Consider the following 17,225-nt stretch of genomic DNA (forward strand, 5'->3'; position numbering starts at 1 on the left):
GTTGAAAGAAGACCGAACAGACACACACACCTATTTCCGTAGATCCAGTGAATTTAAACTAACCTTTGGGTTTGATGTCACACATAGTACTAGACAGAGGTTTGGCGTGATCCTTGTATATTCTTATATTCCCTTTTTATTCAGATGCATTGTTTACTAGGCCTCTTACATAACATAATACATAAATAACAATGAGTACTTCATTGCTTTTAATATTAAAGAATTGACGGTGTAGTGTTCATACTGTACAACAGGTGGCACAACCGCGCTTACGGCCTTTCCCATAAAATCTCTGTAACTGCTTATTATTTTACTATAAATACATACGTATATGAATAGAGTTATTATAAATATGTAGGTCAAGCCAATCTGGGTGATTTCTCAATGACTAATTAAACTACGCAGTTCTGGTGTAAAATATAACTCGTGTTGAGATCATCAAAAGAATGATGTAATCTGAATAGGCTGATATATTAAAATACAGGACTTGAACATTAGTACTTTCCCGAACCGCAGAAAATGATGTTTAGTGTGGGGGGGAACCGTAGTTTTATTTGTTAAATACCCCGATGCACTGCAATATAGGTTACCTGTTCCGTGAATTAGTCCTTAGCTCTACAAGGGGTGCCGGGGTGGGGGAGACCGCCGCTCTGCATGGAACGAAACAATGTACCGACACCGTGCGCGCACGTGACCGCTCTGACAGGGAGAAGTACCGCGTATTCTCACATTCATATACTTCCGCCCTTCAGCGTGAATGTCGCTTTAACACAGCGGCCGTTTGAAATGTCCACAATTTCCGCTCTGTATAGCGTGTGCTTCACGTGTATTCCGTTCTTACTTGATATGTTTTTATAAACGCGAGCGTTTAAAACGGATGTCTTGACCACGAAACGTCACGCGTCCGCGCACTGCTTCTGCCTGTGGCGGCGGGATATGTTTTTTCTCGCTGGGTGAATGAGCCGGATCTACGTTCTTTTTTCCTCCGTGGGAAGCCATGATGGCAGTTTGAGAGCGGAGCTGCGGAGCGCCCTGAGGAGAGATGAGTCCCACCGAAAAATCTAACATCTTTATACTTCTCCAACGGCCATCGTTGCTTATTTAACACGTGGTAAAGGTGGAGACTGTCACTTGTCATTTTTACGGAACTACATTGACCATCCAGCGACGGCGATGATCATTCGTTAGGAGGAGTGTTTTGGGGGGGGTTTTAGCTGTGGTGGCTAGCGGGCGATGCTAGTCGGGAAAGGCTCGGCTGTGTGTTTTCTTCGCGCGGAGATAGAGAGGATTCGCTCCTCTCTTTGGACCTGAACACGGCCCACGCACCGGACACACAGACTTCTGCCTTATTGTTGTTATTATATCGGATCTGTTCCGGTTTGACCGGACCGCAGGATCTGTGGACCTTTTTAGCAGCTCGGAGGACTGCGCGACCAGGAGAGTCGGGCCTGCTGCGCCGGAGCGGATAGAGGCCAGTCTGCGCGAAGCCCTAATCCGGGCCGCTGCGCGAGACCCACCGGGCCAGCCCGCACACACTCGGGCGAACGAGGCACGTAGCCATCCAGACCATACGTAGCCCCCTTTCTCTCTAACTGTAAACGGGAATAAAACTGAAGTGCTTTGAACTGCTGTCATGGCAATGACCAAAATTAAAGAAATAGTCAGTCGGAATAAGAGGAGGTATCAGGAAGATGGATTCGACTTGGACCTGACATGTATCCTTGGCCGTTTGTAATGTGTCCAGTCTTCTTCTTGTATTATTTGTCTGTTTTTACATTTTGTAGAATATTTACCCCAGTCGTGTATTGGCCTGAAAGGTCTGGGATATGAGAAGTGAGAATGATAGGTGTGAAATGCACATTGCCTTTGACGTCTCGGCGACGTCTTTTATGCATTTTTAAATGTCAGGCATAACCTTGCAAGGCTGCACCATTCCTTAGAAACGCTTAGTCACTGTGGTTATTTCATTTTGAACCTTTTTAGTCCAATGCTGGTCAGCTTTCTGATTTGACAGCAAAATTGCTATAATGGCAGACGGGTTCTTTCCAAGCTGAAGGTTCCATCATGTTTCTATAAGACAGATAGACGGTGAATGTGCTTTTCCCAGCTCATCTATGACGTTTTAATGCAAAGACCATCAATTAATGCATTACATCAGCTTCGTGATACATTCTGCAGATTAAACCAATCTGCTTTTATGTATTGACTAATCTGTTCATTAGTTTACAGATTAATGAGTATTAATAATTTTAAGAGATGATGGGTCTGTGCGTTTACATAATGTGTGATTCAGCCTCTAGTTTACTGTTCTGAGTTATTCTTAGAAATTCTAAGACAATTGATTTACAAGCACTTCGTACTGGGGTGCATTTGGTACATCTTGTAAAGTCCTCAATAGTGTTATTTGGGGTAGCAAGTTGGACCAGGTGTAAAGGTGGGTCACCCGACAGCCAGAGATGCATAACCCACCATATTTAATCAGATGGACCTTCCTCATTCTGATCCGACTGATATTAAATGTTTTCCATATTGGTGTTTAGTGGTCCCCTAGTTTTAGGGATTTTAGGGAGTCTGAGCATTCAAAAATTTAGGAAATGGTCAACTCTTGTATGTTGGTATTTATGAAAAGGCCAAGAGAAGAGGAAAATGCGATTTGTTTAGCAGATTTAGATTTAGCACCAGCGAGTGTTGGCTTTGTATATTTGAGGAAGTGTGTCAGTTCAGCTGTTAAGACAGTAACTCCTGCTGCCCTGCGAGCGTGAATAAATAGAAAAAGATATCAAGATTAAGAAGATTGGTGAATCTTAGCTTTCTAACCCAAATGCATCATCACCGCTTTGCACTCATATTGAATTTCTGAAGTGGTGCCCTTTAACTCAGGCTGGTCATTAAACTGATGATTATTATGGTTGCACTACATTACTTCTTGGCCTGCCGTATGGCAATCTGCTTCAGTAAATTTCATCCCTGCGTCTGCAAGGCTACACCACTGGTCTGCTGAGCATGCTGGGAAAGTTCAAATGTCACGCAAGCTGTCAGAGCCTCATGTTCAATGAGAGTATCTTTATGAGAGACATGCAGATTTAGTTTGCCAAGTAGGTAATGTAGACTTTGTCAAATGAAAACACACATTTTAAGATCAGTCATTTTCTTGCTGTGTTAAACATGTGTGCCAAGGAAATATTTGAAGACTTGAAAGGGATCATTCATATTTATGAACTCTATGATTTTTTACACTTTCTCAATCTCATTGGCTCACACCTTGCATGTTTTCTAAGATTTGTAAGATGCGCGCATGTGGTTGAAGTGACAGTGCAGACTGCAGCCATGTTCAGAAGGGTTGTTTTGCCTGTTAGCATTTCTGGGTTTAAATGCTTTGCGTGTTAAAACCGCTGGCTTCACTGTGACTAATGTGAGTGTTGCTTAGCTGGCATTGAGATATTGCTTAGTTTATGCGTGAGATCGAAAGGCAGGGAATTGGATGCAGTGCAGTGACCGCCCCTGTTCTGCCCTTTTTAGTCCTGCTTGTCCGGAGACATTTAACGGAGACATTTTCGGCATGTATGATTCTGTTTAATTTACTATGAGCTTTTTGTGTCTAGAATATTAAATGTTAACATCGTTTAGTGCACAGATGGAAAAGTCTAAATCTGATTATTATGCTGCATCAGCGTGCTTTTGTTTGACCTATGTTACCATTTTATACCTGATCATTTTGCTCCATTGCATAAAGGAAACTGGGTTTCTCAGTAATTTTTTTGCAAAGTGTTTCGACTTTTTTGTAAGTCTTTTTACCCATGGTGATCTGCACCAATTTTAACTTCAGTGAACAGAACTGCACTGTTTGCAAGAGATTTGATAAATTATTGATTTAGTTTTAAGTGGAGCATACAACTTCACTGAGTGTTTTTGATGCTATTCTTGAAGGAATAGTTCACCTTCAATTCTGTTATAATTTTTAACCGTTCTTTTTTTTTCTTCTTCTGCAAAACACAAAAGATGCTTTTTTGAACGTTGGTAACCAAAAACCATTTTTCCCTTTGAATTCTATTGTATGGACAAAAAACAATTCAAGTCTATGGGGATCAACAGTTTAACATTTATGCATTTGGCAGACGCTTTTATCCAAAGCGACTTGCATTGTATTGCATTATACATTTGTTTCCAAGTATGTTTTCTCTTACCAACATTTCAAGATATCTTTTGTGTTCGGCAGAAGAAATTCATAAAGGTTTGAAATGACAAGGCTGCGTGTAAATATGACACAACTTTCATTTTTAAGGTGAACTTTTCCATTAAAAACCGGTTGTCTTATTTGCTTTATAATGCAACGCAAATTTGACCATGTCTCTTTTACTGCCTGTGGTAATTTGTCCAGTCTATATCAGTTGTGAACACGAGCTATTAAGAGTTGAAGATGTATTTAACATTAGTTGTGATATTTGAGGCAAAAACCGTTTAAAAGGAATAGGGCTAAAAATAAGCGTGACTCATCCAATTAAAAAGCTTCTGGCTTTCCATTCTGACAGCGTGCAGCAGGAAATGAACAGAACAGAGAAGCCCTACTTCTCTCTCTCTCTCTTTTGGCTGTGTTGTGGTTGAGGTGTGAACCTCCCCCAGAGTATGCACACATCATGGGAGGGAGCACGAAAAAGTAGAAATACCTACAGATGCACAGAGAAAATGAGGAAGTGAGACCAAAATGAAAAGGGAAAGAACAAGGCTTAGTTTGGAGCAGGAAACAAAGCGTTGTCTGTCATGATGAAGTGCGGGAGTTGTTTTTGAGCGCAGCGGCTGCTCTGTAACCTTTGACCCGGCTGGTGTAGGTAAGGATTGTGATGCCCTGGTTTGTGTAGGTGGAGAGCGTGCAGCAACTTTTGTGCCTACGGTCTACCACATTATAAAATTAAAAGGTCAATGCGTGAGTATGTGTGGTGTTTGACATTTACAACAGTATCTGCATCACAAGTTTACTTTTATCTTCTATTTGTTGTTTTTGGTGTTTTGATGGAGTTTGGTGAATACTTACAGCATGACCTGATTTTGAGACCTGATGCAAGTTGCTTTTTGGCACGTGCAAAATGTATTTATTCCTCTTTAGACTGGATTTTGCATAATTTCTCTTCCACTGAGATCTCCCGTGAACATAGTTCCTGCTGGATTAGTAGCAAAGGTTTCACATTCAAAATTTGTTGTGACTTCATACACTGCATACCGTTGTAATAACGTTTGTGGTTGTTTTGTTCCCTTTTGTTTTTGCAAGTGTTAAGTGCATTTATGTCCTTGTGTTCCTTAACTATCATGTTAGACATATATCCCAATATTATTGCCATGGGCTTCCCAGCCGAACGGTTGGAGGGGGTGTACAGAAACAACATTGATGATGTGGTGCGGTAAGTCCAGCTGCAGAAAGAATCTTTAGACATGGATGGATGTCTCCATCTCTCCATTTTTCTCTCGCTCTCCATTTTCTGTCTCTTTTTTTTCTTTGTGGATAGCCCCTGTGCCCAACCCATTACCTCAGAGATGACATATTTTTTTATGCTAACCCGGAAGTAAGCACTCTATTTAGAGGTTCTATTAACCAAAGACCTTATTTCAGGCGATTTACCAAAAACCCATTTAACAAGCCCATAGACTTTGGGGCGATGGAACCGGAAGTCCTAAAATGCAAACTCGTTTCTGGGGTTTTGCATACAGAAATACGTCATCTCTGAGGTGATCATTCTGATTCTCATTATAATTATATAGCTTTTATTACTGTGTCTTGAACCGCCTCATAAGCATTAATGTTCCATATGTACGAAATATTTTTTGCAAAATGAATTTTTTTGTTCTTCTGCTGTGTGAACAGTGTCTCTCATCACACTCCCTTTTTATCCCTTTTTGTATTTGCTCTCTCTTCATTGCTTGCTTGGACTCTTACTGGTGCACTGTTTCAACACAGAATCAAAATGCTCTTACCTATTTTTACTGTTGTCCATTATAAGTTATAGTGGCTAATTTACAAGCCGATATATAGTGCTTGCTTTTGGCTGTTTCTAGGAAAGAAAGAACACATGCAGACAATTCGTTTTTTCTCATTGTTGATGTTTTTGTACTTCTAGATTTCTGGACTCCAAACACAAGAACCATTATAAAATCTATAATTTGTAAGTATTTGGTCCCTTTCGAATACATGAAAGGGTTAATGTGTGAAAATCAGAAACTCTAACTGATAAATTCTGTGCTTTTTCAGATGTGCCGAACGACACTATGATGCTACAAAATTCAACTGTAGGGGTAAGCATGCATTTTTTTCTAATTCCACCTTTTAAATACATTATGTGTTACTGTCTGCTAATGCTGGGGCATCACCACAAGATAATCAGTCCTAGGTGAAGTCCTGATGATCTCAAATGGCTCTAAAGATTATCTTATCAGATTTTCCTGTAGTGTGATGTGTTTTAAAGCAACAACAAGCTGTTTTTCAACCTTAAAATAATCTCTCTAAAATTATTTTAGTGGTAGGGTAACTGGACGAATTTTACTGCCTCTGCTACCTAAGCAGCCCTCTATCGGCTGGAATCACACTGGTAACTTTGGTATGCGGGTAGGTTCACAAGCACCGCCCATTACCTGCTTTACGGCATACGTTCTACAAACAAATAGGCTCCGTTACTTATGGTAACACAATGATGTTGTTTACCTGAGTGGTGGACATCTGGGTATGCCGGTTACATCAGCTTTGTAAACCAATTCACGTGTATAGCTCACAACAGGGAATCTTTGCAGACACTATTTACGGCACACGTATCAGAGAATTGCGCTTATCAACCACATGGGGTAACCATACACCAGAAGGGCTCGTTGTTGCTTTAAAAGGAAATGAACCTGATCGGAAGAACATCGTTGCTACTCCGATCGCAAAACATTGAATATTGAATACATCCTGATGTGTGGGGAAACCCCAAGGACAAACGCACATAAATTCTGTTGATTGTCACCTGGAACAAAACAATACCCAATCAGAAAGCCAGCTGACAGAAGCAAAACAACTGTAGTTATCACTTCAGGAAACCCTTTTCTTTATTCCGTCAATTTTCTTTCACAAGCATTACAAACAATATCATCGCATTTGTGCTGATGGTTAGGGTTAAACAGAGAAAATAGGTCGAGTGGAGTTAGATACCTCTCTTTCTAGTGATAATTTCAGCAGCTATTTTTTGCAAAACAATATTAATATTATTTTTTAATTACTGTGAAGATGTAAATACAACAATATTTGAGTTGCAATAAAACTATATCTAGTGCTGTGCCACCTTAAATGCTTGAGACGACGCTGCTTGAGGAATTTCTCAACGATAAATAATACAATTACATAAAAGGTTATATGTACACATTTGTTTATATTGAACATATATATAATAAACAAAGATTAAAAATAATAAAAAACGTATTCTCAAATCTCGAGAGACTTTGCAACATTTCCTGTGTTCGCAGTCAGGACTTTCTCGAGTAAAATCTGTTTGTGTGTGGTGTGCTTTCTTCGTCACATCACACATTATAGGAGCAAGATGAATAAATCTAGGATTTTTTGTCCTTATGTTTGTGGTCTCCCACTGTTTAAAACTCTCAAGGTTAAAAAAACTGTTTCGGTGAGGCCTCGGCATAAGTGGAGCTTGGTTTGGTGGTAATCAGTAGTGACACTGGAACTAGAATTAATAGGTTTTTTATATTGATTAGTTTAAGCTCCTTTAAATCCGTTTTGTCATGTTTGGTGTTGAACTACATGTAGTCTTTGCCCGTAAACACCTAAATTGAAGATGTAGTTTCTTAGCTTGAATTTGGTTGTCTGTGGGTGATAGTTTTATGGGTTATATTTATCACCAAGAGTGAGTCTTGATAGTCCACCCAACACTCTTTGTTGTCATATTTCTTAACCTGAGGAGACAACTGAAACTCTTATAATGAAGAATATCTTGCGCTTATAAAAAATTAAGCAGAATAAGAAGCTTCTGCCATAAAAACTAGCAGTTCTGCTCAAGTACAGCACATTTTAGTTATTGACATGCTTTCTTGTCGCTCTAATTTGAGTACACTTACTCATAAAACGTAACGTTCAAATATAAAAGTGATTCTTGAGTACTGAGTCTTGCATCTTTGTGTCTTTTTTAGTGGCACAGTATCCATTCGAAGACCACAACCCACCTCAGTTGGAATTAATAAAGCCTTTCTGTGAGGATCTGGATCAGTGGCTGTCAGAGGACGAGAACCATGTTGCCGCCATCCACTGTAAGGCTGGCAAGGGTCGCACGGGGGTCATGATCAGTGCCTACCTTTTGCATCGCAAGAAGTTTTCAGAGCCGCAGGAGGCACTGGACTTTTATGGGGAAGTTAGGACCAGGGATAAAAAGGTACAAACCATTTGCTTCTGCATTTTATTGTCGATGTGAAACTGACAAGTATTTTATTGTATGCATGTGTTATATTTATTTCATGTTGAAGGTATTTAAGTTTTTGTCATTTTAAGGATTAGTAAAAGGTTATGTTTTTGGTTAACATTTATTTTCAATCAGCCCTTCCTTTTTATTTTAGGGGGTAACCATACCCAGCCAGCGTAGGTATGTGTATTACTACAGTTATCTGTTGAAGAACAAGCTGGACTATAAACCCGTCGCACTCCTCTTCCATAAGATGGTTTTCCAGACTCTGCCTATGTTCAGTGGTGGCACCTGCAGTAAGTTTTATTTAGCCGTTTACGGACATCCTTAAATGCATGTTTTAGACTACTATAAAAGGCTATTTTCTGCCTGTAGAACATCTGCAGATGTTTTGAAAGTTGTTTGATGAAACACACCTAGTTCTGCTGTCATGTGGGGCTGTAGATGCTTTCACAAAGAAATGCATTTGTGACCCAGTCTGTGAAAACCACACTCAAGTCCCAAAATCTAATATTATACCTGCAAACTAGCTGCATTTTGCAAAATTCACAGTTTTGAATAAAAAAAGGGTAATTTATGTGAATCGAGTATGTCTGAAATGTCTTTGGTCAAGCACCTGGATTTGTTTTTCCTAAACCAGAATCAAGATAACAGCCAGGGATGCTGAGATCCGATATTTGTATCGGGTATCGCTGTCGATACTGAATAAAATTCTGGATCGGGTAACGGAGATGCTGGCTCTTAAACCCTTTTGCACCGCGGCTGTGCTGTGCGCAGTGTGTGAGACATTAAACACTAAAAACGTGTTCTGTACGCAGGTGAACAAGCTAACATATGTAGCCTAGAGCAACAAACGGCACGGAGCGAGAAACAACATCCGTGATTAAGAGGGATTTTACAACAGCTATGCCCCTTTTGTTTTTGCAGGCAACATAAGTGAATTAGTTCCGACTCCATGGCGAAAGTAAGCTAAGGATGCTAACTGTTCTGTTCTGTTTGCTGCCCAGACCACTGTTCCCAGGCTCACATGAGACAAGAGAGCTCCGATCGCTTATAGACATACCTGTCAGAACTCCCGTTTTTCACACCCGTCTCCCGCTACCCTCACGTTTTGATCCCAGGTCTCACTCCCGAAAGCGGTTGAGAACTTTTTGAACCTTATTTTTTATGAAAGCTCTTAATAACTTATTTTTCTTTATGAACTCTTATAACTCGCATCAATCAGGTCACTTTATTTCTCTTAACTCTTTTCACATCAGTCCCGCACTTTGTTTCCTCCATCCTGCATGTTTTAAAACCGATACCAAAAAGTCAGATGCTTAAGCACTTTGCTTCCGATGGACATGCATCCTTTGTATTTGGAAAGACTTACTGTGTGTTCACACAGAGCGCGAATGAGGCGTCAAGCGCAAGTGATTTACATGTTAAGTCAATGCATAGACGCGCTTGCGGCGCGAATGAGGCGAATAGCGCGAGTTGAAAAATCTGAACTTTGGCGAAAATTCGCGCCGCGTTAACCAATCAGGAGCCTGCTCTAGTAGTGACGTAGACGACGTAGCGAGCAGAGGCAGAAATACAAAATGGAGGACAAGCTCATCTCAGTGTGTGGACACCCGGAGCTATATGATACGTGTTCATATTTTTATAAAAATAGGAATAAAAAGGATCTTGCTTGGAAGAAAGTGAGTGAGGAGGTCGGAGAATCTGGTAAGTTGTAAAAACATTTTCGTGAAGCGAATTTCACTCGCGAATGACGCGAATTTCACGCGTGAATGAAGCGAGTAAACACAAAATGTTCAAGGGTCCAACTACTCGCGAATAGCGCGTTTTTGACGCCTGATTCCCGCTCTATGTGAACACACAGTTAGGAAGGTCCACCTGCCAGAAAACGTAAACGTATAAAGATCATTTTAGATGTTAAATCACAACTTTTAGCATTGGAATCACAAGACGAGGGCAATGTATTAATTTGTTTGTGAAAATCTCAAATTCAACCAAAATCCATGTTTATAGCTCCAAATTGTTGTCATGTGATTAGCTGCTGCTCTATATTTGTCATGTGGTGCACTTGAAAAACCCGTGCAGACTGAAGGAAATGACAATTTGTTGACAATGTTCTTTATATTATGTAGGATGATTTTATGTAGAAAACAGCTAATCACAAAAATACTTGAGCTGGGTTTTCACAGACTGGGTCACATTTGTGTGTTCTACTCTATATGAAGCCTTGGCTCTGTTCCTAACACTCTAACACTCATTAGTACTCTGGCTTTCTCTGTTCCTGTTTTTCTTGATAAATTCTCCTGAGGGCTCTATTCATATCGACTCCTGTACCACAGTCTCGTGTGTCACAGAATCATACTGTATTTCGGTTCCCACTCCCCCATTCGTTTGTAGTGTGCTCGTGTATGTTCCGTTCACAACGATGGACCTGTGCACCACAACCAGACTGAACCCCAAATTGCACCCTGCCATTTTTGGGATGTTTTTCATCATTCAAAATCAGAACCAAAACTATAGATTTAATCACAGAACTTCCATGATTCAGAGTTTGGATTTTCCGGTGTGCTTGAGCGTGGTTGTCGGGCCAGGGCTAGTGCCGTGCAGCCAGGCTCCTGGCCGGGATGATGATGATGATGATGGTGGTGGTGTTAACTTCCTTTTCTTTCTCTAAGGGGACAGTACTGTTAAAAACAGGAGTGATGTGAATCCCCAGGGCTTCAAGAAAGGCAGCTGGCACTGGGGTAAAACAGCATTACTTTACTACCACTGTTTAGGGAAAGGTCTTCAAATGTTCAATAGGCCCTGCCTTGTAGTGCATTCATTACAGTTCAGTACAGACCCGGTGCCTTGAAAATGAAGTAGAAAGATCTCAAGTTTGTCCTTAAAATGGCTTTAGACTTTTTAGTGAACAAAACCATACTTTACAAATACACTTACAAATAGCCATAAATTTATTTGATACACATGCATCTGCCTTTTCACAATTAAGTATTCCGTGTAAAACAAATACTTTGCATGGAAATGGCCGGAACGTTTATTCATACTGTACAATATGACAAATCTACCATAGTGTTTGTTATTTAAAAGAATGACCTACCTGTTAAAACGGGTTTTTCGCAGCAGAAATGGGTCTCAGGTCTTCTTGGCTGGCTGACTGTGCTGGGTGCATGCAGTGGTCGGGCTTATGGTTTTGTGAGGTGGTGTTTGTTCTGCTTTCATTTTCTCTCCTTCTGTATCAACCCCATTCCTAATCACTGACATGTCTTGACTGATGATGTCAGAGCTGGGGTTGAGTCATTTAACTTGAAAATTAACACCGTTTACCTTTCTTTTTTCCTTTTCTTCAAAACCTCATTCGTGCTGCATTTGCTTATCACCCATAATGTTTGTTTTATTGGTGTCTGTTTTCTTTTAATTTCATCTTCTCTTTCTTCCCATTTACATCGCTTTCTCACCCTCTCTATCTCTCTAAAACAGACCCTCAGTTCGTTGTGTATCAGTTGAAGGTAAAAATCCACACGTCGAACCCGGCCCACACACGAAGGGAAGAAAAGCACATGATCTTTGAGTTCCCTCAGCCTCTTCCTGTTTGCGGCGACATCAAAGTGGAATTCTTTCACAAACTGAGCAAGATGATGAAGAAGGTGAGAACTGTTACCTTTTACCCGCAATGACACGTCATACCACATGCGTTGTAAGGGCCATTGCCATGGCAGCAGGGAGGTGTTGCCTTCTGATGGTTTGTGGGTTTTCTTTTGTTGTGCATCTCTGTTTGATTCAGCAGCTTTACCATTGCTTTAGAAAAAAACTTTTCTTTATAAAGTTATTTTATTCCAACAAAGCATGTCTGTCCTATGTCTGTTTATGAGCGCTTTGTGTTTATAAGCACAGTTGCTGGAATGAGAATTCGTGTTTGTAAACACTTGCTATTTATGGCCATCAAATGTAAACCTTTGCTGTGTGCTTGTGTGGCTGTGCAGGATAAAATGTTCCATTTCTGGGTAAACACGTTCTTCATTCCGGGTCCCGAGGAAGCTGGCGAGAAAGTGGAGAACGGGTCAGTGGTCAATGACGTGGACAGCCTCTCCTCTCAATGCCAGAGCTCTCCGGCGGAGAGGGAGAGAGAAAGAGACGTGGAGAGAGGGGTCGTCGGAGGAGGGCTTGAAAAAGTGGCAGAAAGGGGAGGAGAGAGAGCGGCAACGGCAGACGGAGATAAAGACTACTTGATACTGACCTTAACGAAAAACGACCTTGATAAGGCCAACAAAGATAAAGCTAACCGATATTTCTCACCCAACTTCAAGGTGAGTTGCAGTAGATTTTAGCTGCTGTTCTGCTGGGACCAATGAGGTTTTTTTAACATGCCTCATTTAACTTTAGAATCATGTGTTTGCTCATTGTTTCTGTGGGACCTCTCGGTAGAGGGCATCAGTACATGCTGTTATTTTAATCCAGTTTTGTTCTCATTTTACACCAAGTTAATAGCATTTTTAAGAAAATTGTTTTTTAAATTTGAAACAATGTCGTTGTCAGGCAGGAACGTAAGATCTCCATATTTCATTTCTCTTTGATAAATAATTTCTATTGGTCCCCCTTCATATTTTCCTGCACATATTACAAATATCTAATTGTTCTGTGTGTAGTGATGCTCATTTCAGTTAATTTGCCTAAACTCGTAATCCGAACATTAACCGTAACTGTAGTAGTGCAACGAATCACAAAACTCGCTTTACAGATTTTGGGTCACGGATTGGATAATTTTTTGGATCAGCTAATGTAAATGCTCATCATAGTTTTATTATTATATATGTGGTTCACCGATATATTGCCGAGGACGATTTATTAGTCGATATTTGGAAATGTTACTCCCGATAAATCTTTCCGTTTGGTCAACGGTTCTCTGCTTTTGTCACGTTAGTGCATTAGCCTTTTGTTCCTTAGGAAGATGGCTACACTCGACCCCACGCGGCTCCCCACATCCCAGTTGGCGCACGACACCAAAATCACTGCAAGAACAACCTGAGAGCAGACTGTTAAAAATGCTCCCCCAGCACCCCGGTGCCACACTCCGTCCGACCTGCACGGTGCCAAACCACATCAAACACTCAAAGCCAGCATCTGACAGAGAGTGTAAAACCAATCATCATTCACTTTGTGAAGTTGTGTTGTGTGTAACAGTTAACACTCCGGCTTGGAACAAAGTCTTATTCAATCAATTCTGTTAGGTGTCCTATCTGAAGCCCAGCTGTAACTACAACTGGGGACACAAATATGATAAAAAACCAGAAAACATTTTACCTCACAAACAGTGACAAAATCCTGCGGCTGTCTCAGATATGTGTTGTTTTTGGTAACTTACATACAAGACGCTGTTTCCCCTGCACTCAGGATCCTGTCAGTCTAATCCCAGCATGAGAGTTGTGTGGCAGCCTGGCTATATCGTAGGTGTGAGGTGAATGATACAGAGACACGTACACTGTATCTTTAGTAATACGTTTGCATTCCTACGTATTTTTATTCAATATCTACGGCATTTAACTGTCTACAATAACTTGATGTGTGGACTGGACTGTACGTCTTGGTCTGTTCTGTTTTGATGCTGAGCTTACATTTTTAAACTTTGACCTAATTTAAGAAAGTGAAACATACGGAGTAGAATAACTTGATGCGATTTATTTGTACAGCAACTGTACATTAATTTTAAGGAATTACATTCTGTTTTGTTCATTAATTATACACTATCTAAAATCTTCTGTTGGATTAAAGAAGCATTAAAACCGTTAAACAAAAAAGCTGCACCAATTGTCAATATTGAAGTGTTACCTCTTTAATGTTGTACAGTTAAGAGAATATTGCATAAATATTAGGGATGGGCGATATCGGCTAAAAAATGTATCCCGATAATTTCAGGTATTTATTGCGATAACGATACCAATGACGATAATATATACATATACATTTATATATATTATTATTATTATAAATTATTTTCTTCTGTGAAATTGCAGATTATGTTATGTTTAAATTGTGTTCAGTGACTGTGCTGAAAAACATCACACACAAACAATTACACAATAATAGTTAAAACAATTACAAGTTTAAACTGTAAACAAAATTTCTGTATTTATTTATACTTGCAGGGTGTAACAGTGGCAAAAATAGTGCAAACAGCAAAATTAACAATCACCATGTCTACAAAAAGTAACGATTACTTCAGATAGATTACAAAATAGTGCAATACACAAGATGATAAATAAAAAAACAAATCAAATCAATAAATTAAATTTATATAAATGTAATTAATCTGTAAACACTGATATACTCTTAATTTGTTAGCAAAATGTAGAATTGAGGCTGACATGACGTTGTGTTGTGACATGTCTGGTATTGCCAGATATATAACACAAATAATACTAGTGTGATTCAGTAGCTTTCATAAAGAGAACAGGGCTCACACCTTAAGATTTTTGGTAAAGAAGACCAACATATTCACTGTAGCTGGTTTCAGAAGAGACCTTTGGCATGTCACTACATTTCCTGCAGCGCTGAACACCCTCTCTTGAGGGTGTACGTGTGGCAGGGATGCACAAGTACTTTTTCTTCAGACGACTTATCATATGATATGCAATTAGAAAAAATGCTGGCAATTTTAGTCTGGGTGGGAATTTTCTTACCCATAGGTCCACGTGAAGTTGTTGCATCACATAGCTTACAACTTTCCTCGTATTCTACTTTGTGTTTTAGATGGTGGAACAAAAGACGTGTTTCCACTCTTTGTACGCAAACCTTGCATATTACGGTAGTTTGCGCTGCATCAGATTTTTTTGTAACCAAACCAGTTCCAAATTGTAAAGGTAGCTCCTCGCTTAACAACAAGCTCCTCCTCAACCTCACGTCCGCCATGCTTGTTTTCACTCCGCACATGAACAGTGAGTCAGTCGCGCACGAAAAGTACGTCATCAACTAGACTTATCGTTATTATCGCGATGAGACACATTTTTCCAGCGAGGAGATTTTTCTACGGTATATCGCAAACAATAATTTATCGCCCATCCCTAATAAATATTATGCAAAATGAATGTTAATTTAGTTTCACAATTTTATGTTTCTCAATTACCATAATTACATGTCTTATATCGGCCTATCGACCATACCCGTATCGGTGACCACGTTTATATATTATAATAATAACTATAACAACTTGTTTTAGCAATGAATAAAATGCTCAAAGATATGTAACCTTGTATAAGGGTTTAAAGATTGGTATTAAAAAATATTTATAAAATAAAGGTTTGAAAGTAGGCCTAGCCTGAATATATCAACAGATTAATTTAATAGAATATTATGCAACATTATTTTAAAAATTACAAAAGGTATACCAAATCAATATGATATACATGTGCATTTCGAGTAAAAAGCTGACAACTGGATCTCAAGAGATCAGATTGTAAATGTGACATGTTATAAGGTGGCGACCATGAAGTTTCTCGACCGACTTTCTCTCGTCTTCTCAAAACCTGATGTAAGCTATTATCTGAACCGTTTATATCACAAAATTGCTGAAGTTTATTCAACATCAATTTAGTGTGTGTTACTCGGTTATGTTTATATATAATGTAAATTTTTCCCAGACTACGCCAGTTATGTGCTGATATAAAATCTGTCAAGCTGTTTATAGGTATATTGTTTAACAGTCCTTATTTGTCTTCTTTTTTTAGGTGAAGTTGTACTTCACCAAAACTGTTGAGGAGCCCTCAAACTCAGATGCGAGCACTTCGACCTCTGTCACCCCAGATGTGAGTGACAACGAACCCGATCACTACAGATATTCCGACACCACTGATTCCGATCCGGAAAATGAACCTTTCGATGAGGAACAGCACGCACAGATAACGAAAGTCTGAAAACTCTTTTGCATCTGCACACGTTCGTACGGAAACAAACATGACGGACAAAACCAAGAGAACCCAACCAACACCAGTGAAATAAAACAAGGAGAAAACTTGAAAACAAACTGAAGAGATAAGGACCCTCCCCCTCCAGGCCTCTGACAACTCGAGGACAGTTTATGTCATGTCAGACGCCATCGATTGAAATATCCTGACCAATATATTGTTTTAATTCATTTTGATTGATGATGTTCTCGTGTGGAAAATGACGCTGTCACCCAAGGTGGACGGGAGGGTCCTGTAGCTATTCTGTGTATATAAAATCCCTTTTTGTGTCAAGAGACTATAGAAATCTAGGCAATCAGGCGAGGAGAGGAGGGGAGGGGAGGGGAGGCAGAGCAGACCACACCACACATCTCTCCTTCTCCCTGTCTTTACCCAGGCCAGTGCTGCAATCAATCTCTCGCCCTCTCCCTCGCTCTTCCCCTCCTTACTGTGAATGCTTCTCGTGCTGTCTGCAGGCGGTAAGACCCTTGACCCCTCTCCTGCGCAGTGTTTGCTGGGATACGTAGTCCTTCAGGCTATTGTACAAAGGGTGCGGTCTGCCAGCGTCCCTTTTCCTTGCCTCACAAGCCCGCCCCCTCCACCCCACCCCCACTGTGTATAACGATAAATTATGCAGAAAAACACGACATCCCATGTACTTGTCGATGTTTTTTCTTTATTTTTTTCTTTTTTTATCCTAAGATAATAAAAATATAATACACGAAAGCGCAGGGAACCAGTGTTTGCAATAATGTTAACACTCAACATTTAAAGGACAAATTGGTGTGCATGTCATTGGAGTCAGTGTCCATGTTTAATAAATGCTATATGATGTGTTTTTATTAAAACCGATGTGTCAGAACTC

General features: G+C 39.9%; 1 protein-coding gene across 2 annotated transcripts; it reads left to right on the forward strand.

Moving 5' to 3' along the window:
* Window positions 1–762: 762 nt before the first annotated feature.
* On the forward strand, window positions 763–17,225 carry ptena (phosphatase and tensin homolog A). 2 transcript variants are annotated; one of them, XM_079458723.1, is made up of 10 exons: window positions 763–1,715; window positions 5,309–5,393; window positions 6,108–6,152; window positions 6,239–6,282; window positions 8,158–8,396; window positions 8,578–8,719; window positions 11,099–11,167; window positions 11,904–12,070; window positions 12,407–12,730; window positions 16,145–17,225. In XM_079458723.1, exons 1-10 carry the CDS (start codon window positions 1,634–1,636, stop codon window positions 16,328–16,330), a joined length of 1,383 nt encoding a protein of 460 aa, XP_079314849.1. In that variant the 5' UTR covers window positions 763–1,633; the 3' UTR covers window positions 16,331–17,225. The 2 variants fall into 2 exon arrangements, with proteins under 2 accessions (XP_079314849.1, XP_079314850.1); XM_079458724.1 differs by lacking the exon at window positions 11,099–11,167 and having other exon boundaries at window positions 966–1,715.

This window comes from Barbatula barbatula (genome assembly GCF_947034865.1).
Source record: "Barbatula barbatula genome assembly, chromosome: 6".
In the NCBI taxonomy this organism is placed as follows: Eukaryota; Metazoa; Chordata; class Actinopteri; order Cypriniformes; family Nemacheilidae; genus Barbatula; species Barbatula barbatula.

Coding starts and splice junctions, on each gene's coding strand:
- ptena (XM_079458723.1), top strand. CDS start 1,634: ATGGCAATGACCAAAATTAAAGAAATAGTCAGTCGGAATAAGAGGAGG. Junction 1,716..5,308: donor ATTCGACTTGGACCTGACAT/GTATCCTTGGCC, acceptor CTATCATGTTAG/ACATATATCCCAATATTATT. Junction 12,731..16,144: donor ATTTCTCACCCAACTTCAAG/GTGAGTTGCAGT, acceptor TTCTTTTTTTAG/GTGAAGTTGTACTTCACCAA.